The sequence below is a fragment of the Hibiscus syriacus genome, unplaced genomic scaffold, assembly GCF_006381635.1.
Source record: "Hibiscus syriacus cultivar Baekdansim isolate YM2019G1 unplaced genomic scaffold, ASM638163v2 tig00112988_pilon, whole genome shotgun sequence".
In the NCBI taxonomy this organism is placed as follows: domain Eukaryota; kingdom Viridiplantae; phylum Streptophyta; class Magnoliopsida; order Malvales; family Malvaceae; genus Hibiscus; species Hibiscus syriacus.
The window spans coordinates 23,568-46,326 of record NW_024063432.1 but is presented as its reverse complement, the minus strand read 5'-3'; the positions used below and the strand labels follow the sequence as shown (position 1 = coordinate 46,326).

Genomic DNA, 22,759 nt, shown 5'->3' with positions numbered 1-22,759 from the left:
AACCAAACAATTATCAAAAGAGTGTACGAAACACTTTCAAAGCCTAAATTTCAAATTAATATTTATTATTTAGACTTATTTTTTGAATGAATTAATTTTAAGGTAACTAATAAAAATTAACGAGTTGCTCGTAAACTTATCGAGACCAATTAGACTTTCTTTAATTTAACTTTTTAAAATTTAGAGACAAATCAACCCGAGTTGAACGTTAATCCAATTTTGATTGAGTAGAGTTCGAGCAGCTCACGAACTGCTCATTAATCACCCGTAGATGAGTCAAACATGTAATGGTGAATTCAAAGGGGAAGGCAAACAAGTAATGACACCGAAAGTGGACAAGCGCCTAAAATACAAGCAGCTGAGGTTTTGGGATAATACTGAAAAGGAAAAGCATAATGACCTGGGTTGTGTTTGGATGAGAGAAATCCAGCCATGACAAACACCTCCACACATGAACCACAAACCCAGATTTTTCAAGAGATGATAACAGAAAAAATCCCAATGAATGCCTTGCCCCCACTTCTAACACAAGCATCCGTCTCTTTTGAAACAACATGAAAATGACAACAAAAAAGCTAGAGCCGTTTCGATAATGTTTTCTCGATCTCAATAATAAAGAAGAATATTATTCTCTCTAAAAATCATAAGTTTAAGTAATCACGTTTGTAGAATGTATGACCTGTTGTCATATACAAATGGTCTTCAATTAAAAGTTATAAAATAATCCTTAAATTATAGGATGTTGTTTTGTTGAGTCCTTCAACTATTAAAACTTATAAAATGATCACCCGGCTATTCATATGTTCCAAACTCATTCTTTTCTGTTAAATAATTGACAGTTACCTGAGTTGCCCGTTAATCTACTAGCTAGGATATGATAAAATCATATTTTAATAATGTCTATTGGTACCGTAGTTGCTTTCAAGCATGGACTTAACGACATAATATAAATAAAGAGCCGATTTATAAAATATAGTTCAAACAATTATAGGATCAAAATTGATCATATTCAAGTCAACAAATTATTGTTCAGATCAGACTATCACTAATTTTTTAATAGAAAAGAACGAGTTTGACATAGATGAGTAGTTAGGTGATAATTTTGTAACTTTTAATAGTCGAGACTTAACAAACCAACGTTCCATAGTCAATAGATTATTTTATAACTTTTGATAGTGGCGGACTCAACAAAACAATATCTTATCTTATAATTGAGGTACAATTTTTGTACTTTATCTTTTAGATTTTTAGTAGCTTATATATGTTAAAGTTTTACAAATATATTTTCTAATAAGAAAATGGCTGCACTTGCTTCAATCACCCCAACACCAACTTCATCTTCTTCACTATACCCCAACTTCAGGACTTACCCATCGACTATCTCTTCCACAGATTGTTGTTGCCTTTTGACTATAAGATCAGGTCAGGCATCTAAGCGAAGACTAGCTTCCAAGAATAGGCGTGGCCTAGTCTTAGAATTTACTTTTTTTTTTCTAACATGAGATTAATGTCTCTATCTTTCCAAAGCGTGATATATGCACATGCATATGACCAATCCGTACTCTTAGAATTTACACCCTAATAATTTTATATGTAGGATGGAGAAAGATTTCCATAAAAGGGACTCACACAATGTGAACATTGATGGACCAAGGGAATGATTGAAGAGCGGAATTTCATATTCCTAAAATCTTTTGATTTTTCACTTCTAACTTTTTAATACTCTTTCCTAAGTTCATATTATTTGTTCGTAAAATTTTGTGTCCGTCTCTTAATGTATACAGGTGAACTGCAAGGATGACAACACAAGCATAAGAAGACTACCCTTTACTAGTTTGGGCCATTTTGAAACTAACAACAGATATTTGCTCCATGCAGGTAAGAAGCGTTGATGCAAAGGAAGCTTTTCGCCTTCAAAAAGAGAATAACTTTGTGATTCTTGATGTAAGACCTGAAGCTGAATTCAAAGAGGTTAGTGAGCTCATTATAACTTCCATGATGACAAGAACAGAAAAGTAAAGTGCTGCTACTAAATTTCATGCCTTCTGATTCAGGGTCATCCAACAGGTGCTGTTAATATTCAGATATATAGGCTTATAAAGGAGTGGACGGCATGGGACATTTCTAGGCGTGCAGCATTTGCATTTTTTGGCATCTTTTCTGGCACAGAAGAGAACCCAGAGTTCATTCAAAGTAGGGTCAAATTCCCGATGTTTCTTCTATTGTCTACGACCATTTCCTGCTTAGAAGATATGAAGGAACTAAGTATTTGGTGTTTTGAGCAGGTGTGGAATCAATATTTGACAAGGATGCCAAGATAATAGTGGCATGTACAACTGGGGGTACATTGAAGCCAACCCAAAATCTCCCCGAAGGTCAACAATCAAGGTATTGACTTCAAAACTATTGAGAATGAGAACCCATCGAGTGGTCTCAATGATGGAGTATTGTTTCTTTTGAGATCCTAAGTTCGAGCAGTTATGTTTATAGAGTATGTGTATATTGTCAATGGTTAAAAATTATTATGAACATATATTATCTTGTACTCACTCCCACATTATTTAAAAGAAACTATAAGAAAAATTCTGAACAGATATTATCTCATAAATAAATCATTGACATATACTAAAACAGAAGCTAAAGAAGCCTAATGAGTAGTTGATGATGCTTTTTCATTTTCAACCAATACAAGCAATCAAAGATATTTAATTGCCATACTTATCCGAATTGGAGGATACAAATAATGTTTGCTTTTGTCAATCATGACAGGTCACTCATAGCAGCCTACTTGCTTGTGCTGAATGGGTACAAAAATGTTTTCCACTTAGAAGGGGGTCTTTACACACGGTTCAAAGAAGGACTGCCATCAGAATCCGAAGAGTGATATACTAAATGATTAGATGATGCTTCCATAGAGGATCAAGTTTTGCCCTCAATTCTCCCCCTTCTCTTTTTGGATTTTTTTTTATTAATATGGGGTATGGGATAAGTATAAGATAAGATAGTATTATGTTAAAAAACAACTCTAAAAATCATTTGACATTAAACACTTGTATCCTGGTATTAATGGTTCTTAAACCTGGAACATTAAAGAATAACAATAACTTTTTTACCACCGAGATCGCTTGACTTTGAATATGATTTCTTTTAGACATTTTCATCATACCAGGAACCTTGTCTCATCTTAATTTTTAAGTTGTGTGTGACATTTTTTTCCTATTGATCTTCAATGTGAAAATGGGAATCAAATTTCAAGGATTTGCAACCAGTAGCAACAACTAAATCCTCAAATTTAACACATTCAAGTAGCTTACAATCCATGAAGCATGGGAAATCACTGAAAAATAATGGGAATCTTGATTGATCATGGTTCATGCCATTGCCATGTAGTTCCCACAAAGAATGGAGACTTGTAATAGGTAGAGTACAATGTCCAACCTTTAGGATTATTCACTTTTCGATTTTAATCGAATTAACTGAACTGAAATTGAGTTCAATTAATCTATCGATTAATTTGATCTTAGTTCAGTTAATGGTTAAAAAAAAGTTCCGAAGTTTGGTTAACGGTTTGAACACCCCTGTCAACATTAATGGCAGCCCTAGCAAAAGCAGCGGCGAAAAGCAACTATATTCTCCTCAACAGCACATGAATAATTTGCATCCTTGCACCAATTCCATGTCAAAGCTACAATCAATCAAAGTCTACACAAAAAAGAAGAAAAAAGGTATAGCTCTTCAAAAGAAGACCACTGTGTTCCGGTAGTTTTTAACCTTAAGCTTCGAGGCCCTAGGGAGGTTCCGCTCGACAGCAAATCATTTGTTCTTCTTTACTGGTTGGAATTCCAAGTTTACATAATCAGGAATCCTGCTGCCTGTATATCGTAATTTCCTGTTGTTTGAAGTATCGGCGGTCCTCTTCATCCACCAGAACAAGATTCAAGTAATACTTCACACTGAATTTGATGTTAATGTTGTGATATGTTGGAGTCAGTTCATATGGACTAAGAAACAGCCTGATTGGAATTGATTCACCTACAATACCAAGCACGTGATTAAAATATTTGGTGCATCAAAACTAAATGTCTGCCCAAATCAATATCCTTCCATAAAAATAAACTCGAATCAGGTCTCGGAATATCAAGAAATCTTAAGTTACAAGCAAACCTCGGACTGGAGCACCATCCATTAACTCGAACTTTGCTAGAGTCTCTGTCTCAACATGGGTATTTTCTCCTGATCCTGTTGACTCTCGATGCCTTATCTCAAGATCCGTATTCTTAATCTTGATTCTCACAAGAAGAAAAAATATCTTCCCAATAATAACATCTTTCATGTGATACTGAGCAATTCGGATTCCATCAGTCTCTGAGTCAAAACCTACATTACATAAAGTGGCTGGGGAAATTGCTACTTATAATAGTGTAAGCTAGCAAGCTTAAATCCTAAACTTGCACAAACCTAAGCGGCTTAGCCAGCCTATGATGGCAGGTTTAAGCTAGATCCATAGATGTTCAACTTACTTGCTTTTATTGTACTCAAACTCAATGTGCAGGCAATCTTCAATTCCAACTTCCATCTGCAGATGGGATTGATATTTGTTAAAATTAAATATTACAAATGAATATGCAATGAGCTGCTCATTACAAACAGCAAAATGAACAATGTAATGTTCATAAGAATCAGTTTGGGTAGCAATGAAACCACAGAGCAATCACCATATTAATATTAAAACAAGGGCACCCACCTTGATGCTATTGTTGATTGATGGAGGTGGAGAATAATTGCGAACCTTATACACATAAATCAAGCAAAAGATAAGTTGCTATAGCCACAACAATTTCAGAAGGCACTCAATCATGTATATGAGTATGCAATGATCAATATAGTAAATGACTTGAAACCCTAATGAAAGGCCAAATAGACTGATGCTAGCTTTCCCGTATATGTGTATAAAATATAAGAACATGGGGGGGAAACACTCTTCACAGAAAGGCAGAATTCAATTTCTGTCTTCGGTGGTACACATTATATATGCTAATCTGCACAATGCACCTAGTGCATACGAGAGTGAGGTGTCATAGTATGCAAGAAAAAGAGAAAGAGATGAAAAGAAGAGGAAAAATTGAAAAGAATTAAAGTGGATGTAAATAAAAATGTGTACCATAAAGTCCATGTATTCCACTATGCTTCCACCATAATTACGACTAACTGTCACTTTCTGGACATATCTGAGAAAAGAAAAAAAATCAAACTATTAGTTACAAAATGGGTTATCACAATATAGCATCAAATCATCAATCTCAGCCATGGACCAACAAAACTAATGCATTTCAGAAGTACACAAGTAGCATCTTTTAACAATACATAAATAAATGATTTCTGAGCTTTATTCAGGAATGGAAACATCACTATGGTTGTGTCGGTGTCTTGATACTGGTGTTTAGTTGTTAAAGAGTGTAAGGTGTGTATATAGACGCCGTTGAGTGTTAAGTTTTAATTGGTTGTTTGAATCGTCTTCTGGGGTATGGAATAGTTTCATGTGTGGGCAGAGGTTTGATCATTCGATACGTTTGAAGTTTGGGTTATTGTGTAAGTGTGTTGGTCTCTGATTGATCTTGGTTCCGTGGTTATTGGTTCGGTTGTTAATAAGTATCCCGTAAAAGATGTTTGAATTGTCGAGATATTTCAGTAAATGGTTCTGGAAGAGTTTGTTTTCTTCGGCTCAAGGGGTTTAATTTTGCTTGAGGAGTAATGTTGTGGTTCTGGTATCTGTTGTTGTTCGACATGAGATGTAGACTGAGTTAGAAGGATTTGAGTTCAGATTGCAAATTTTGTTGGGTTATGAATTGAGTCAAGTGTCATTTGGGGTTGGCATGCGTAGAGGATTATGGTCGTATCTCGTTTTGGTATGAGGTACTCTTATGACGGGTTAAGGTGGGAAGTAATGTGACGCACAGGTGTGTGTTGATGTAAACAGAGTAAGTCGGGTTTGTAAATTCGTAACATGGAAGAGAATTAGTTGATTTGGTTTGGGAATCTGAGGTGTTATTGAAGAACTGGTTTGCGGTTGGGTTGTTGACAGATAGAGGTTTATGAGGCACGTGTGATTGTTTCAGAACAGTTTATGTGGTGTTGTTCGTCTCGACAGTCATTTATGTTGTTCAGAGATTAGTGGAATCGTATATTTTTGTTGAGGTCCTCTTGGATTGTGTTTTCTAAGATTATTGTTCGGGGTTGACTGAGAAGTCTTTGAAATAAAATTTTGAATTATAGGTGTTGATTCCAGGTCGTGGTGTTGCAATTGAAGTTGTGGTGTGGGTCCAAAGGAGTTATGAGCTAGTGTGGGTTAGAGGTCATCGAAAAGTACTGCCAAGGTTTGCTTTTGGTTAAAATTTTGCTGATAGTGGTGGTTTGGTTTAATTGTGCTGATGTGGTTCTGTGTATCTTGGAATGTTTGATTCAAGTAACTGAGGTTTTGTTGTTGTTTTGATTGGGTTAAAAAGCTTGGTGACGAAAATGTTCTTTGAAAATCAGATTTGTGCATGATGATGTTAGATGGCTAGGTGTTTCGTGATTCCAAGCTAGGATGTGTGTGGTTGAGGATTTGAGTTGAGGTGTGAGATTCTTGCAAGGACATTTGGCGGGGGTTGTGATGCGTCTGTGAGCTACGATGATGTATTGGGAGTGGCAAGATAGCTGTAGTGCTAGCAGGGATTGAAATGTTTGGTTATTGAGTTTGTTAGTCAATGTTGGTTTATTAACGTGTGAAAATCCGAGTATTAGTGTTCTTCGGGTTTGATTTAGTAGGTTAATAGTCGGTAATGGAAGTGGGAACGTGTTATACCTTGTGACAAGTTGCTCTTGTTGTCGCCGGGAAAGGATTTTGTTTGGGCATTTGTGAACGTTTTCTAAGAGTGCGCATTTCTATATATGCGTGTGATGGGTTCATTTTAGGTTCGTAGTTGAGTTGCGCTTGGCGGTGATGGTAGGTTGCATAGTGTTCCTTTGCTGATTATTTTGGGTTGCGATCCTCGAGTTGTGTCAGGATTTTGAAAGGGTTCTCGTAAGCATCAAGGTCGAGTTTTAGCTTTAGTACTGTTTATCGTTCGCGGATGGCTGGTCAGTCGGGTGGATACTTTGAGTTTTAGAGGTTATGCTTCAGGCTTATGTTATAGGCTTTGTTGGTTCTTGGGAATGTTATTTGTCATTGGTGGAGTTTGCATGTTATAACAGCTATCAGACTAGTATTCAAATGACTCCTTTTGAGGTGTTGTTGGTCCGGATTTGGCTCGGGAGACCGAAGATAAGGTTAAGTTGGTTACATAATGTTTGAAGGTTGTTTTTTATCGACATAGGTCTTACGCAGATTTGGAGTGTCGTGAGGTTAAGTTTACCGTAGGTGATCTTGTGTTCTTGGAAGTTTCGCCTTGGAAGAAGGTGTTGCGTTTTGGACGTAAGGGTAAACTTAGTCCGAGGTTTATAGGTTCGTATGAAGTTTTAGAGTGATTGGTCCTTGAGAGTGTTATTTGTTGGTGGTGGTTTATGCTTCTATGGACGATTTCGTGTGTGGGTAAATTTTAGTTTTGGGGATGCAAGATTGAGCTACAGTACTCATCGTTGTTTGCAAAGGTGTATTGTGGAGTTTGTGAGATTTGTTAGAGTGGCGTAGTAGAATTGTGGAGATTTGATTTAGGTTTGGTGTCTTGAGGTTCGAGTTTCGTTAGTAGTTCACTTCCGATTGTTCCGTATTGTAAAATTTCGTAATGTCAATGATTGAGTATTGTTTTGGAGAGGTTTTGTACGTAGGTGCAGACTTGGTTTGGGCTGTGTTATGTCGAGTGTGGTTGGTACAGATTTGGGTTTGTGAGAGTAAAGATAAGTGGAAGGTACGGTGATTTAGTTAAGGTTGTGGTTAAGTGTCGGCATTGGTATGAAAGAGTTATGGTATTGTGGATTTGTTTGGATTGGTTATGTTTCTTTCAAGAGGATTTTTTTGAGGAGGAAAGTTGAGATGTGGTTCATGGTAAGTGGATTGGATAAGAGGTTTCGTGGTTTGTGTGTGGTTATGGCGTACTTTGATTTTGTTGGTTGTCGGTTGTGTCTGCTTTTGAGTTAGTCTTTTTGTGATATTTCCATGAGTCAATGTTAATTGGAAAATATTTTGATTGTTTGTGTGGTTATTTTTGTGAATATGATAGTAAGTTGTATCAAAATTTTTGTTGTTAGAAAATAGTTGTGGTTTAGTTCGCTTGGGGGAATCCCTAGGATTTTGGAAAGCTCTTTGATGTGTTGTTAGGGTGTTTTCGTAACTTTGGGTAAGACCTTAGTGAATCTGATCATGTGTTTCGAGAATGAAATTATTTTTAGGGGGAGAGAGTTGTAACGTCCCAAAATCGGGTCTGGTAATTTGGGTTGGTTTCTGGTCAATTTCTGGATTTTCGATAAAAAAAAAAGAAAAAAAGAAAGAAAATATTAAAATTTGTATTTTTATTTAATAAATGTTTTGGAAAGGGTTTAAGTGGTTTTATATATTTGATTTTAATTTTGGAAGTTAAATTAATTGGTTTGGTGACTAGATTGAAAGAATTGGAAATTTGTAATTTTAGTGACCATTATGTAAATTATCACAATGTCCAAAGTCTATGAAGCAATTTTATCAAGGCTTATATTTAGAGTTTTCCTCCTAAACTATACTTTTAACTTCTCTTTTTTACCACAATTCCATCTAGATTCATTTTAATCTAAATTATATTTCCTTATTTACTTGTTTTCATTCACATGATTTTCATTTCCTTCTCATTTTGCATTTTAGTAACTTCCCGTAACTTCCTCCATTTTCTTTTATTTTCTCTCAACCTAGCTGACCAATTCCTTTTCTTTTCTCTTCTTGATTTCTAAATTCACTCATCTCAATCTTGATTTTAATTCTCAAGTTTCTCTTCTCTTCTCTTCTTGTTTCTAAAGCTTGATCATAATGGAGTTCCATTGATGATCTCAATTTCAATCCATTTTTTAGCAAGGTAAGGATCTTCTCCTTGGTTTTCTTTCATGCTTGGAGGGCAAGTGATTTTGAGTTAATGATTTTGTGGAATTATTGATTTAATTGAAAAGATTTCAATTGATTTTCGGAGTTAATTAATGTGCTGATTTCTTGAGTTGATTTTAAGTTTTTCTTAATGAAATTGAGTTGTTTTTGGAGTGATTATAATTATATTAAATAAGTTTTTTGATTGTAAATGATTTGGATATTGATTTCTTGAAAACAATGTCGATTTTCGGTATTTTTGGGAATTCAAAATATTAGGTTTGTGAATGTTGATTTGTGCGGTTTTAATTGGATTATATGTTGATTTTAGTTGTTGATTATCATCTCTTGTAAAGGAGAAGAGATGCAAATCAGATCGGATGTGCTGGATAGTTGTTTCAGTGTGATTTTTGGTAATTTTGACGTTTTCACTCTGTCTTAGAAACATAGAATTTTGATTTATTTTAGAATACATTGTGATGTGTTCTTTTGTTTTTCAAGGTCCTTATAGTGTTATTTGTTGGGAAGACTATGTGCTTGGTGTTTGGTTAGCGTTTGGGAGCGTTTTCGGTTTTCGGACAAGTAAGGTGAGTGGCTCTCATTCTTAGAAATGGATACGATTTAAGGTTGAGGTTTGTCTAGTTGATGCATTTGATTAATTTTGATATGTTTAGGTGATTTGGATAATGATGTTGATGATGATCTGAGATATGTTGATTTATATGTGATGACACGTATATTGGAAATATGAATATGAAATAGTAGTTATGTAGAATTGTGTACGATGTCTCATATATCGTAATTGGGGAAATGTGAATGTGTTGTGTTGCAAATGATGCATAGGATTTTGAAAGCAATTTCCGAAAATCTATATATATTCTAAATATGTGAGTTGATCATGATTACCAATTTCGATGTGTTTAAAGCGAAAGTGTATAATGTGAATATGTGATTGGACGAGCTGAACTTTCTCACTGTCCATATATATGGATGATAATGACAAATATATGTAAGTGTGTTTCGAAATGTAATTGAATTAATATGTGAAAACTACGTATCATTGACAATCCCTATTGGTAAACTCGGATTAATTGGCTATTTGTTATTAATGGGACCTTTGGATATGAAAGGCATACCTAGGAAAGAATACTCTATGTGTTTTGTAAAAGTGTGTATGATTCAGGATTATATGGGGTTTGGTCGGTTTTACTTCGAGAAGATACGGGGTTTGGTTGGGCGTAGAGCTTTGCTCCGTAATTCATGGTTTTGGACCTATGTAAGTTCGCAAATAAAATGGGAGTTGTATGGAGTCCGTGTATCCAATGAGTGAGTTGTGTTTTGAACAAAGACCATTAATCTTAAAATGAAAGTATGTATGTTTTGTGTGTGCCTTGCCAAGGAAGGTAATTGTGCATGAGCGCTTATGAATGCCATGACTTAAGTAGTTATGTAACATTTGTAAATTCTGGAAATTATGTGCATTTAGAAGATGTAATTGATCATTTAAGCATGCCATGATGTTACTTGTACGACGAGGTAAGGGCATATTAAACATGAGCATATAGAGCCATGCTTCATCTTGACTATGTGCATTGTCTTCGAATGATTGTCATTCACTGGGCTTTATTAGCTCACACTCGTTGTTAAAATTTTCAGAGTAATGGAATCGAACGGAGGCAAGAGGCTTGGCATCAGGAGTGATCAAGCAAGGCAAAGGTTCAATGAAGTGTATATGTTTTCGGAAAGCTTAAGTGTGGCAATGTGGGTGACGTTTTGGACTTAGGCATGTATGTTGTATTGATGACTTTTGTTGTATGGACTAGACTTGTAACACTTGCTTTATATTTGAAGATTGATGATGGTATAATGTGTTGATTTGAGAATGTTATGAGAGAACTTGTTTAACCAAAGCATGTGAATACTCAAATGTTAATTTAGGCCTTAAAGAAGTGCTTGGAGTGCGTAGGCAAGCGCAACATAGTAAACTAAACATGTTAGACTATTAGGTTGCATGAAACGACCTTAAATGCCAAAAATGATTAGGTGACTTGTGCTTGAAATGAACTTTTATGCAATTATTGACTTTTGGTGTCAAATCTTTGATTAATGTGTATTATGTGATGACTTGTGTTATAAAGCATGCTATACCTTTGTTTTGACATGTATGAAGTGGTTGAATAGTGTCTAAGAATGTTTCTAGCCCATGATTACTTTTATGTGAGTGATTAGTTGACCAAATATGCATGTTCTTAGCAAATCTGTAGTTTTTCAGAAAAAAGGATCGATTTTTTAGGGGAAATGATCGATTCCAAAGTTTCTGTTTTGTAAAGAATCGGTCCCTTTTCAAAATGATCGATCCCCAGTGAAAAATGATCAATCATTTTCAAGAAAGGATCGATCCCTTCATTTTTCTGCTCGATGGAAAAAAGGTGAAATTGCATTCATTAAAGGTGTGAAGTATTCTTAAATTATAATTTGACCCCTGAATGTTTAACCCAAAAATTGATTTGTATAATTACTTAAACTCTTAATTTGGAAATTTGATGAGATTTGAGTGATCATTTCTTAAACACACTTAATTAAATAATGGAACCCTCAATTGTATGTTATTGTTTGGTACATAAGTTTTGCATATTTACGTTTAGGTCCATAGTCTTATATGATCAATTGAGTGATTGTTTGATGTTCGATTGGTATGAAATTTTGCGTGCTGCTTTCTTATGATAATGTTTAACATGTGGTAACCTTAATGTGGTCATTTGACTTTTTGATTTATTATACGATGTGAAATAACTGAAATATCCCTAAACATTTAAATGTAATGATTGCATGTTTAATTAAGATTCAATTGCATGTTAGTTACATTGAACGTTGTGTGTGATGAATATTAAGAAATTTTAATTTGTTGTTTCCTTGAAATGTGCGTAATATGGATCCTGATCTGTCTAACACGATTGGAACCTAATGTACGCTCAAGTATCCAGCTCGGACTCCTGGACCTGGATGGGGTGTTACAAAGGATATTTTCAGATTGATCTGTGATCACCTAAGAGAAACGTTTGACATAAAAAAGTCTTATGTTGATCAAAGAGAAAAAGATATTGAGTTCGAGGTTGGGGATCAAGTTTTTCTGAAGGTATCACTATGAAAAAAGATGTTGAGATTTAAACGTAAAGGTAATTGGAGTCCAAGATTTATTAGATCGTATTGTATTATGAAGAGAGTTGGATATATCGCTTATCAGCTTGAACTACCTCTCCAGCTTAACCGTATTTATGACGTATTCCATGTGTCCATGATGAGGCTTTACCATTCAGATCCGAGTCACTTTATCCAGGTTGAGGATGTTGAGCTGAGATTGGAGTTATCTCATGAAGATGAGTCTGTATAGATTTTAGATCAGGATGAGACAGTTCTTCGGAACAGTCGTATCCTAATGGTAAAGGTCTCGTAGAGTAACTGCAATCCCGCAAAAGCTACATGAAAGATAAAGAAATCAAATAAGGGTCAGTTTCCACAACTGTTCGCTTCAGATAAATTTCGAGGATGAAATTTTCTTTTAGGTAGGTCAGTTTCCACATCTTAATTTTTTTATCATATTATTATCTAATTGAAAATTTTTCGTATAGTTTTAATTCATTTAATTTATCCAACTAATCTTCATATGATTGGAGGAGAAAATAAGAGAGAATTAAGAGTATCAACCATCAAATTATTAATAAATTGAACTTGAGACAAGTAATCTAATAATATATTTTATTAAAATTTATCTTAGTAAGGAAAATTAAAAATAAATTGAAAATTTAAACTTAGAATATTTATAGGAAAGAATGATTAAGCATTTAAGTCAATAATGGGTTAAAATTAAAAATATATTATATGTAATTTAAACTTTAACTAATAAATAATTCATATAATTGTATTTTTATTTAATTATATATGATAAATTACTAAAGTAATTAATGATGATTATTATTTACATAAAAATATTATAATATTTATTTATAATTTTAATGAGTATTAATAATTACTTACTTTTAATATTATTTACTAATTCTTGTATTGCTTTAAAATGATATTATTAAGTTTTTTATTCTATTTATATTATATTTTTAATATTATTTTTGAAAATTGTAGCTATTAAAATATTGAAAATATATTTATTTATAAGTTTTAATTATCTAATATATATATATATATATATATATATATATATATATATATATTATAATTACTCTTATTTAACAAAAACATTATTAATAAATATGAGATGACCATCCAGCTCAGTTGGCAGAGCACAAGGAGGCATTTCATAATTCGGAGGTCTTCTATGAAAGCTGCTCTCAACCTGGTATTGGGGGCAGCCTACTATCTTACCTCCCCTTACCCCATTACATATGAGAACAAGGGTCAACTATTTGCACCATTCATTATTAATAAATATGTTTTAAATATTAAACAACATTTTTGTGAAAAAATATGAGTATCTTATAATACCTAAACTATCAATTTTAATTCATTTTAATACCTAAACTTTAATTTTTTGTAAATTATATCTAAAGGTTAGTTTTTCTTTTATTGTAATACCACATTCAAAATTTAACATTAAATTTAAAAAAAAATTAAAACTTTAGGTACTAAAATGGACCACAAATGATATTTTGGATATCAAATGCGTTAAGTTTAACAACAAAATACTAAAATGAAACAAAAACTAAACATTAAATATGATTTTGAAAAAGTACTAAAAATTTATATACTAAAGCGAATAAAAATTGATAATTTAAGTACTAAATGCACAATTTACCCAAAAATAAATATTATTAATTGTTACCAAATTGAGGACAAAAATTCTGGGGAGTGGATCAAAAGGACGACTCGATCTTGTCATGAAGAGTTACCACCAAGTCATACGCATCGTTGAGGAGTTTCCATACATCAAGTTGCCCGGCCATACTGTTGCACTCCCTCAAAATCTCATCCATGCTGCTGTACTTCTCAATGATCCATTTCCTCCTCTGCAACACCGAAGCTGCAATTGCATACAGCAACAAATCATCCGTTGGTGGTGCCTTCTGCCTCATTCTGCTCCACGCCGACTTCGAAATCCCGGCTCTAATGGCTGCCTGATCCGCCCACATTACCTCCCAAAGGCACACTGTCTGTTCGAATGTCAATTCCCTCCTAAAAAGGACAACCACCATCCTGTAAACGAAAAAGCAATCCTCTGCCTGCATCTTCCCCAAATGCCTGTAAAGTTGAGAGTCCTTGCATTTGATTATCTTGGAAACGATATTGAGTTGCCTTCTGATTCCGACCTCGTCGAGCCTAAAGTTATGTCGAGCTTTCTTCATGAAACCTACAAAACACCAGAATGCCTCGTAATCTTTGGGGATGACTGAAACTATTGGAGAAAGGAGATCACTCATGCCCTGGCAGTAGCCGATTTCAGAGTCGTAAAGTGCGTAAGCTTCCAGGATAGCAACCAAACGTGCAGCATGGAAAATTCTGCAGGGGTATAGGTGATCATAATCCTTTAAACCAACAGCCTCAGCGGCATGGCGTGCCCTTCCATCTGGCACTGAAGCCTGAGAAGGAGAGTACGGCATCCAGTCAGCATTGGCACGAACAGCATCGAGACGAATGATTCGCTGCCAGGTGGAAAAGTCTTCAGTTGCCCGCAGCTTTGATACCCCTTCAGTGCTAGAGACAGGAACATTCCTTTCTGAAGCAATATCAGGATCATTCTCCTCTCTACCATCCAAAGAGTGGGAACCCTCAGTCGCTTCAGGGTCTTCTGAAGAGTCGGAGTCTGACGAGTTCAGTGTTGACACATCATCATTTGTCAACAATGTACTGGATGGTTCATCAGAAAACTCAGCATCCGGGTTCCTTTCCTCAATAGAGAGAGATTCTCCGGCACTAACAACATCTTCAGAGCTAGATGTGTCCATCTCCTGAATAAGACTTCCACCGTCTCCATTTTGACAAGTTCCACCAGTTTCAGATAACTTACAATTCTCACTGCCATGTCTTAGGATCCGTCGACACTTTCTGCGGAGTTTTTCATACTCTTTCCTGCATCAAAAGGTTGACAAAAAGGTGAAGAAGCAAACGAAAGAGGATACGGTTGGTAGCATTTAACTGGTATAGCTACAAGGAATAACAAAGTAAAAAGTACAGGAAGAAAAAGGAAAGTTAACCTTTTCTGAATTCTAACAGCATCTCTTTCTTCTTTGGAACTGTTTAAGTCATAGCTGTTACGGAGAAATAGAACAAAAGAAATGTCATGACATGAGATTGAAAACTAACGGGTTGAGAGTAGGCTAAGATGCTACCCCAGACAAAAACCATTCGACAGAAAAAAAGTAGAAACTTCCTGTGATGCTTCTTGAGGGAGCAAAAAAACAACAATTGAAGCAGTAGCAACAAGGGTAACAGAGGTTCAGTGTACTTACACACCAAGGAGGAAGGGCCAGACCTCTGCCCTAATACTGGGATCAACACCCTGCATCAATGGTATACAAGTTTAAGCATTGCAACTACAACATAACAAATAAAAGAGAAAATCAATTGGTTAGTTGTAGCAGTAACTCACTCTAGAGCGAACTTCCTTCAAGAACTTGACCCCACCATCCTGGAGTCGGCCATCAGGTGTAAACAAACTTCTCCATTGCTGAGGCGAGAGGGCTTGTTTCTTTCTACAGCGCGACCAGGGTGATCTGAGACGACCACTGGAAAAGGTCAAATTACAAATAGAAAATGAGAAATTAATAATAATGTGACAAGAAAATGTGATAAGTAAATAAAATTATAACATCAAGGGAACCAATTTATCGATACAAATGCTATTATCTGAGTTTCACATAATGAGGTTCAAGGAAATAAAAATCATCACAAAATTTGCTAGAAAGGGTGACTTGAGTTATTTCAAAACCATCATAATACCAAGAGGCAGTCTACTCTTTCCTCATCAAGCCTTAGAGCAGATTCCATTCTCACAAGCAAAGAATACTAGCTTGCACCAATGAGGATCCATCAGAAGAAGATTTACATTTCAATTCTATTTTGCTTGGGAGGGGAAAAAAGAATAAAAAAATAAAGTAGTAAGTCATGAGTGACTCTTCGCCTGCCTCTAATTTTCCAATTTTATCCAGCTGCTGATTGGAAAAAAAAGATAGAAAATAATCTGATTTCGCCTCATAAAATAGAGTGTTTTTTCCCTTTCAAAATCTCTCTGTTTCATTTGATTATGAGAGTTACCATTCAATTATTGCAACATTAAAGTCACAGATTGAAGCAATCTAAAGGCAATCTTGGTCATCCATTTAAGAAAATAATGCAAAAAGAGTAATAGTAAAGTTTCCAAGTCGCATTAACACAGATCAAATAATAATAGTAATAATAAGTGAAGAAAAAAAAACATTAGGATTTGAAATAAACAAGCAAACAACGAAGCAATAATGACTGAAAATACTAAGAAAGAAGCTTAAAACCTAATTAGCCAAAAAGAAGTTTGAAGGGAAATAGTAAGAATCTAAATAAAGAAAAAATAAGAAGCAGATCAAATAAGGAAACAGGTTCGAACTTAAACAAAAGAGATCGGGATATGAATAGAAAGTCTAACAAGAGCAACGAAAACAAACGGGTGTATGAGGGGAAGAGGGAGAAGAAAGAGGCCAGGACTCACCGATCAGAGGAAGAACAAGAAACTAGTGAAGAAGTAACAACGAATAGAAGCGAACGCAAATTAATCCACGAAGAAGACGATGACGAGGAGGGTGAGGGCGAAATTCGAGATGAAGATGAAGTCTGACTTCGCCTAATAGCTCTCATCTATTTGAATTTGATTCATATCAACTAGTCCTATTACATACCGTTACTAGGGTTTTCGGAAATTACTTTTACCGTTAAGCATTGAATGATAGATCAGTTTCCTTTCTTTCATAAAAATTTCATTTTACCTAGTAGTTGAGAAGAAAACGGCAGCAAACACAGCGAGGCCCGCGACAGCAGTGACGGCGACGGCAGTTTTTGAGGGAGGCACCGATAGGGTCGACCAGAATCCTCCGCCGCCGCCGATGTAGTTGATTCCGGTGGGGCTGTCGTTCGCTGGGGGGAACATCGAAGGTTTGAGATGGCCGACCTACCCCTTCTTTAACCTCTGCTTCCTCTAAGTTGCTCTTTTTAGCTTTGTTGACTGACTCATCCTTCTGGGTGCTTTCTTGGGCTGTAATTAGTCTATTTCATTTGTCTCTCTCTCCACTCCTCCTCTGTAGCTTTTCACGTACAGAAAACAGATTTCAGATTGATTCTGCTATGTTTAAATATCAATTTAATAATTGAAGACATTAGTATTTAAACTATAAATTTTAGTCCGTTTTAATATTTAAATTTTTAATTTTTAAAATTATACTTAACGTTTATGTTTGTTTTATTTTAATACATCACAGTTAAAAAACTTAACGGATGATTTGTATTTGGCACAATTTTATGGGTAAATTACATAATTCATCATTCAACTATCTTCTCGCTCTTATTTTGGTCAATAAAGCTTAAATTTTGTAATTTAATTACTTAACTTTCAAATTACTCCTAATTTAATCACTTCAAAATAAAAAAACTCTCAAGTTTGATTTTTTTTTATTTTTAATTATATATGAACAAAATAATATTAAAATGTCATGTCACAAAAATCATTAATAAAATAAATTAGAATGATTAAGATAAGGTCAATTTGAAAGTTAAGTAGTTAAATTGAATTTTTTAACTTTAGTACCAAAATGATGTAATTTACCCAAAAAGTTACAGTGTCGTTAAGTGTTTAGATGTGAGGTACTAAAACAAAATAAAAACTAAACATTAGATATGGTTTTGAAAAATTAAAAGTTTAGATACTAAAACAGATCAAAACTGATGGTTTAAGTACTAAACGGGTTAACGAAATGAAATCCCCTTTATTACAGAATAAAATTAAAAGAGAAGCTGAAGAGCATAACTTTGAAAAATCTGGTGAGTCCAGGGTAGTGGAGGAGTGCGATGATAGAGAACTTCCACTTGTAGCTAGCGACAACTTTATAATAAGTGATTAGTGGATACTTGGCTCTAGTAGAAGTTTTTATATGAGTCCCAATCATGACTAGTTTGCAACGTATAAAGTTGTATCTTCATGTAATATATTTTTGGGAAATAATTTCCCTTGTAAAGTCGCAGTTATTGGAACAATCAAAATTAAGATGTTCGACGTGATTGTTCGAACACTTGGTAATGTGAGACATGTTTCAGATTTGAGTAGAAATTTAATTTCATTAGGTAACCTAGATTCAAAATGGTATAAATTCTCTAGTGAATGTGGAGCTATGAACTTTTAGAAGAGCTCTCTTGTTGTAATGAAAGGGCAGAGAAAGACTACCAAGTTTTATGTTCTACAAGGTTCAACAATTTTAGATAATGCAGTTGATGTTTCCTGCTCCATGTCAAATAACTTTGTTATTGGTTGAGATAATATTTTTTTGTTGAATGAGATAATCGTGGACAAAACAATTATGTGAAGCATATAAGAGTTCAATTTCGTGGGAATAACGAGTTTGAAGATAGAATTATCATTGATGATCGGAATCATGTTTTGCATGATATTACTCACGGTGATACATTTGTCAACAAAGTTGGTACTTATGATAACCATATCGATGTGAAGACTAAATCCAAGCTTAGAAAAAACTTGGATTCAGTCGGTATCCATTATTGAAGATTACCCATTTGAGGGATGTACTTGTACGTTAAAGTGAAGAATTGTTTTTCTTGAGTTTAGGTGTCTTATCGAATTTGAGTGTTTTGTCTTAAAATCTTCGCACTTTCAGAATTTGCGTCAAGGTGGAGATTTGTTAGAGTTTTACTTTAATTCAAAGTGACCTAAATTGATTAATATATAAATTTAGGAAAGTAAGAAATCTAGTTTGATTAAAAGTAGAGGACTTTATCAAAGTATATTTCTACTTTATTTAGTTTCCTTTGTAATCAAGTATTTATCCCTATAAATAGATACAAAGGATAAGGGCTATATATCAAGTTTTTCTTTCTCCAAAATCCTCTTGTATTTTCTTCCTTCATATTAGTGAAATTCTTCTCCTCTACTCGTGGATTTTTCCTTTTGGATTTTTCACATAATTCTTGATATTCTTTCTTTTTTATTTTTCAATCGTGTTTATTTATTTGTTGATAATCATTTCGATATTATAATAAATTATAAAGAGAGTTTCTCTTCATTTGCATTATTTTTTTTGGGATTTTAACTACTTTAATAGCATATTTGATCTTAAGTTGTATCAAATAGATATCAAGATTGTGTTTCTCAATACTAGCATTGATAAAATGATTTATACGATATAATAAAAAAATTATGTCTCGTGATATAAAGCTAATAATATTCAAAATAATGAAATTCATCTTTGAACTTGAACATGACTCTCATCAATGGTTTTCATACCCCAATTTAGGGGCTAATTTTTCTTAAAATTAATTTTGGTGATTAAATTAAAATTTTAATTAAATTCAATAACTAAATTGAATTTTTAATTAAATTCAAATCAAATTCAGAAAGTAGTAAAAACCTAAAGACCTATGGCATAATTTACCATTTTTTAAATAGGTTTAGCTTTAAAGCACCAAATCTGGAAACTTTCCAGTTTTAGGAAGATCACGTCACCTTTTTTACTCTCTTTCCTCTTTTACCATTTCTTATTTAAGAACGTTTCCAACATCGTTTTGCCGTCAATCGTAGCTCTATTTACGACATCTCTTATATCATCGTGATCCCCATGTTGTCCCAAGTCTATCGGTGTTTACCTTATCGTCTTTGTTGTTGGTGTGAGAGGGGTGAAGGAAAACAAAATTTTGAAGTTTCAAAATCAAGCTTAAACTCAATTATCCGCCTAACCCTTCAGCCAAAAACCCAAATCGACCCAACTGAACTGGTTCAACCGAACTGGTTATCGTGACATCTTGAAAAATCGATGAATTAATTTTAGGGGTTTCGTTTTGACTAAAATCGGGTTTTAAAATAAAAACATGGTTTGAGGGAGTCATCGTCAATCTTTATTTAGGGTGTGATTGGATCACCCAAAAATATATTTTTATTTTAATAAAATTTATTTTTAATAAAATTTATTTTAAAAATTATTAAAACAACTTTTAGGTTCGTGTTCCAGAAAAATAAGTTCAAGAGTCAATTAGATGTAGAGAATGATTAGCACCCCATAACACCTGAAAATCAGTACCTAGTATATTAATTACTGTCTTTGCAATGAAATTTATTAACTCAAATTTTAATCTAGTTATTGATCCCTTTTACTTAAATAAATGTAATGGCATTCAATCCATTAAGATCTAAGAGGGAATGTCAATGGTTTGTGTCTTGAATCGGAGAAAGTTTACCACCAAATTTAGAGTAGATTGACATCCCCTTCATTTCCGAAAAAAAAACTATAAATCATCATTTTTCGTCAAAATTATTAAAATCAAGTTGTTAACATTTCATTGCTTTGAACCATGGAGAAATCATCACCTAATATAAGGTAGAATGGTAAGCTCCTGTACTAGAAAAAAAAAACTAGAAATATCATGTCCATTATATTTATTCAACTAAAGTTATGCAACAAACAAATTTTTATTAATGGGGATTACCATGCCTTTAAGATAGATGAGGGATGTTCGGATATTTATAAATACTGAAACTAAACCTCTGAATAAAGTCGAGAGGCCTATTTTCGATAAGTCTAAATATGGGAACATTTCCTTTTCTACCCTTCTAATCAATTTTAATTTGTTCCACTAGAGGGTACACGTTCACTTTAAATTATATAATCGAGCTAACCAAGTGAATTAGGATGACCCACTTTGATAATTCAAATTAAACTTGTATTACCTTTTAATTTGTTATGTAAGAAATGAAGTGATGTGGATGAGGCTATCATGCTTGCAAAATAATAAAAAATGTCATGCAAATAGGTTTCATAAAATATTGACAAATTAAAAATAATCATGTTATGATTAAGGATCAAATTATTTGTACATGCTTGTTAATCGATGCCACTAAATAAATTAATCATTCTTAAATAAAATTACACAACTAAACAAACACATTGAAATTAAATTAATAAATAAACATACTCATATCATACTAAATATTAATTTAAGATAAATAAAAACAAATATCATTGAAATTGGGGATTGAATTGCGCTCAAAATGAAATTCATGGACCAAATTATAAAATTGGTGATTAAAACGAATTACACATCAAACTTATGAGGACTGTGGAAATAATTAGACTATCTCTAATTACACTCTCTTCCTTTTTGTAAATAACCCAAATTTCACTTTTTCATTTAATTTTATATCTTTTCTCTAAAAAAAAACTCAACCTAAAATGCTCCCAACTCTCTCTTCCCCTCCAACAAGCCTAATCCAGATTCTGATGGCTATCCACTGGAAAACCTACCCCGACTGTCACATCGACCACCAACCACGGTGGCCGAAAACCTAAACTATACCCTAAAATACTCCTCGTTTTATTCTAAACTCAAATCTGAAGACCGAACACCCATGCAATCATCATCAAAGCCTAGATCTACAAAAGGGATCTCAGTTTTTTACCTCATTCGATGACGATTAAGGTTCTGGTGACATTCTTCTCCTCCGATGATCATGAACACAAATAAGCTCGTCTCTTTCTCTCTTTTCATCTATTTTTTTAATTTCTCACTAGATTTTTCCTCCCGATTTCTCACTCCTTTGTTTCATTTTCATTCAAGGTTTTTATAGATTCGAATGAGGGTTGATTTTTCTTTTGTGCATGGTTTAATCCCATAATCATCGAGATTGTCCCTCAGTTTTTAGTTTTGGTTGTTTTTACCGACTGTTGTTATCACTTTGGTTTAAAAGTTATTTCTTTATTTGTTTATGTTAATTTATGTTGCTGACAGTCCTTGATTTTATTATTTCCTTTGCCAAATCAAGCAAAAATCTGGAAAAGGGAAATCTTTCCCTTTTTCTATCAGCTCGTGGATGGATTTATCCAGATCCAACGACTTAGGTTTGTGTGGTTACTGGTGCTATTAAGATTATGGTTAATAAACCTTAATCCCTTGCTCAATCTGTGTCGTTGATATCCTCTTGATTCGATGATTCTCATTGCGCGACGCTGGGTATTATTATGGCTGTTAATTCGGTTAATTCAGTGGCCGAACCGATAGAACTACCATTAACCAAATTAACAGAATTTTTTTTCTTTAACCGTTAACCGAACAAAATTTTTTTTCGAAAATATTAACCGAACCGAATAAATTTCGGTTAATTTTTGAATTAACCGAATTTTTTAAAAATTTTCTAATTTATATAAAAAATAAATATTTTATAATTCAAAAAAACAGTTTATAATTAATTTAAATAATATATAATTATAAAATATAATTTTTTTTAATTAGTTAATATTAATTTAGGTTTAAAAGTTATTGGATCTTAAATTATTAATTGAGTTTTAAATGGTTTGGGTTGGGCCCATATGTTATATATAATATATATAATATTTTTTAATTCAGAAAAACAGTTTACAAATAATTTAAATAATATATAATTATAAAATAAAAATTTTATATAAATTTTTTAATTAATTAATATTGATTTAGGTTTAAAAGTTATTGGATCTTAAATTATTAATTGGGTTTTAAATGGTTTGG

The 22,759-nt window shown here is 33.6% G+C and overlaps 3 protein-coding genes and 1 long non-coding RNA gene across 7 annotated transcripts; 2 read left to right on the top strand and 2 right to left on the bottom strand.

Annotated features, from left to right (window-relative positions):
* Nucleotides 1-1,797: 1,797 nt before the first annotated feature.
* Nucleotides 1,798-2,934, top strand: LOC120185044 (rhodanese-like domain-containing protein 14, chloroplastic). Its single transcript, XM_039189376.1, has 4 exons — nt 1,798-1,971; nt 2,055-2,193; nt 2,286-2,388; nt 2,770-2,934. Exons 1-4 carry the CDS (start codon nt 1,873-1,875, stop codon nt 2,882-2,884), a joined length of 456 nt encoding a protein of 151 aa, XP_039045307.1. The 5' UTR covers nt 1,798-1,872; the 3' UTR covers nt 2,885-2,934.
* Nucleotides 2,935-3,409: 475 nt separating this feature from the next.
* LOC120185043 (vacuolar protein sorting-associated protein 26A-like) lies at nt 3,410-5,249 on the bottom strand. Its single transcript, XM_039189375.1, has 6 exons — nt 5,162-5,249; nt 4,745-4,789; nt 4,522-4,576; nt 4,165-4,341; nt 3,587-4,032; nt 3,410-3,438 (listed from the first exon to the last, which is right to left on the bottom strand). Exons 1-5 carry the CDS (start codon nt 5,171-5,173, stop codon nt 3,857-3,859), a joined length of 465 nt encoding a protein of 154 aa, XP_039045306.1. The 5' UTR covers nt 5,174-5,249; the 3' UTR covers nt 3,410-3,438; nt 3,587-3,856.
* Nucleotides 5,250-9,380: 4,131 nt separating this feature from the next.
* On the top strand, nt 9,381-10,787 carry LOC120185045. The gene is made up of 3 exons (XR_005522089.1): nt 9,381-9,438; nt 9,527-9,612; nt 10,682-10,787. It is a non-coding gene; the product is annotated as an uncharacterized LOC120185045 (long non-coding RNA).
* A 3,053-nt stretch (nt 10,788-13,840) lies between these two features.
* Nucleotides 13,841-22,310, bottom strand: LOC120185041 (small G protein signaling modulator 2-like). 4 transcript variants are annotated; one of them, XM_039189373.1, is made up of 7 exons: nt 22,299-22,310; nt 17,252-17,255; nt 16,716-16,918; nt 15,624-15,759; nt 15,484-15,533; nt 15,229-15,282; nt 13,842-15,103 (listed from the first exon to the last, which is right to left on the bottom strand). In XM_039189373.1, the coding sequence occupies exons 3-7, from the start codon at nt 16,859-16,861 to the stop codon at nt 13,891-13,893; spliced, it is 1,599 nt and encodes a 532-aa protein (XP_039045304.1). In that variant the 5' UTR covers nt 16,862-16,918; nt 17,252-17,255; nt 22,299-22,310; the 3' UTR covers nt 13,842-13,890. The 4 variants fall into 4 exon arrangements, with proteins under 4 accessions (XP_039045305.1, XP_039045304.1, XP_039045301.1 ...); XM_039189374.1 differs by lacking the exons at nt 17,252-17,255; nt 22,299-22,310 and adding an exon at nt 16,990-17,217 and having other exon boundaries at nt 13,841-15,103; nt 16,716-16,856; XM_039189370.1 differs by lacking the exons at nt 16,716-16,918; nt 17,252-17,255; nt 22,299-22,310 and adding an exon at nt 16,990-17,211.
* Between the last annotated feature and the right edge of the window lie 449 nt (nt 22,311-22,759).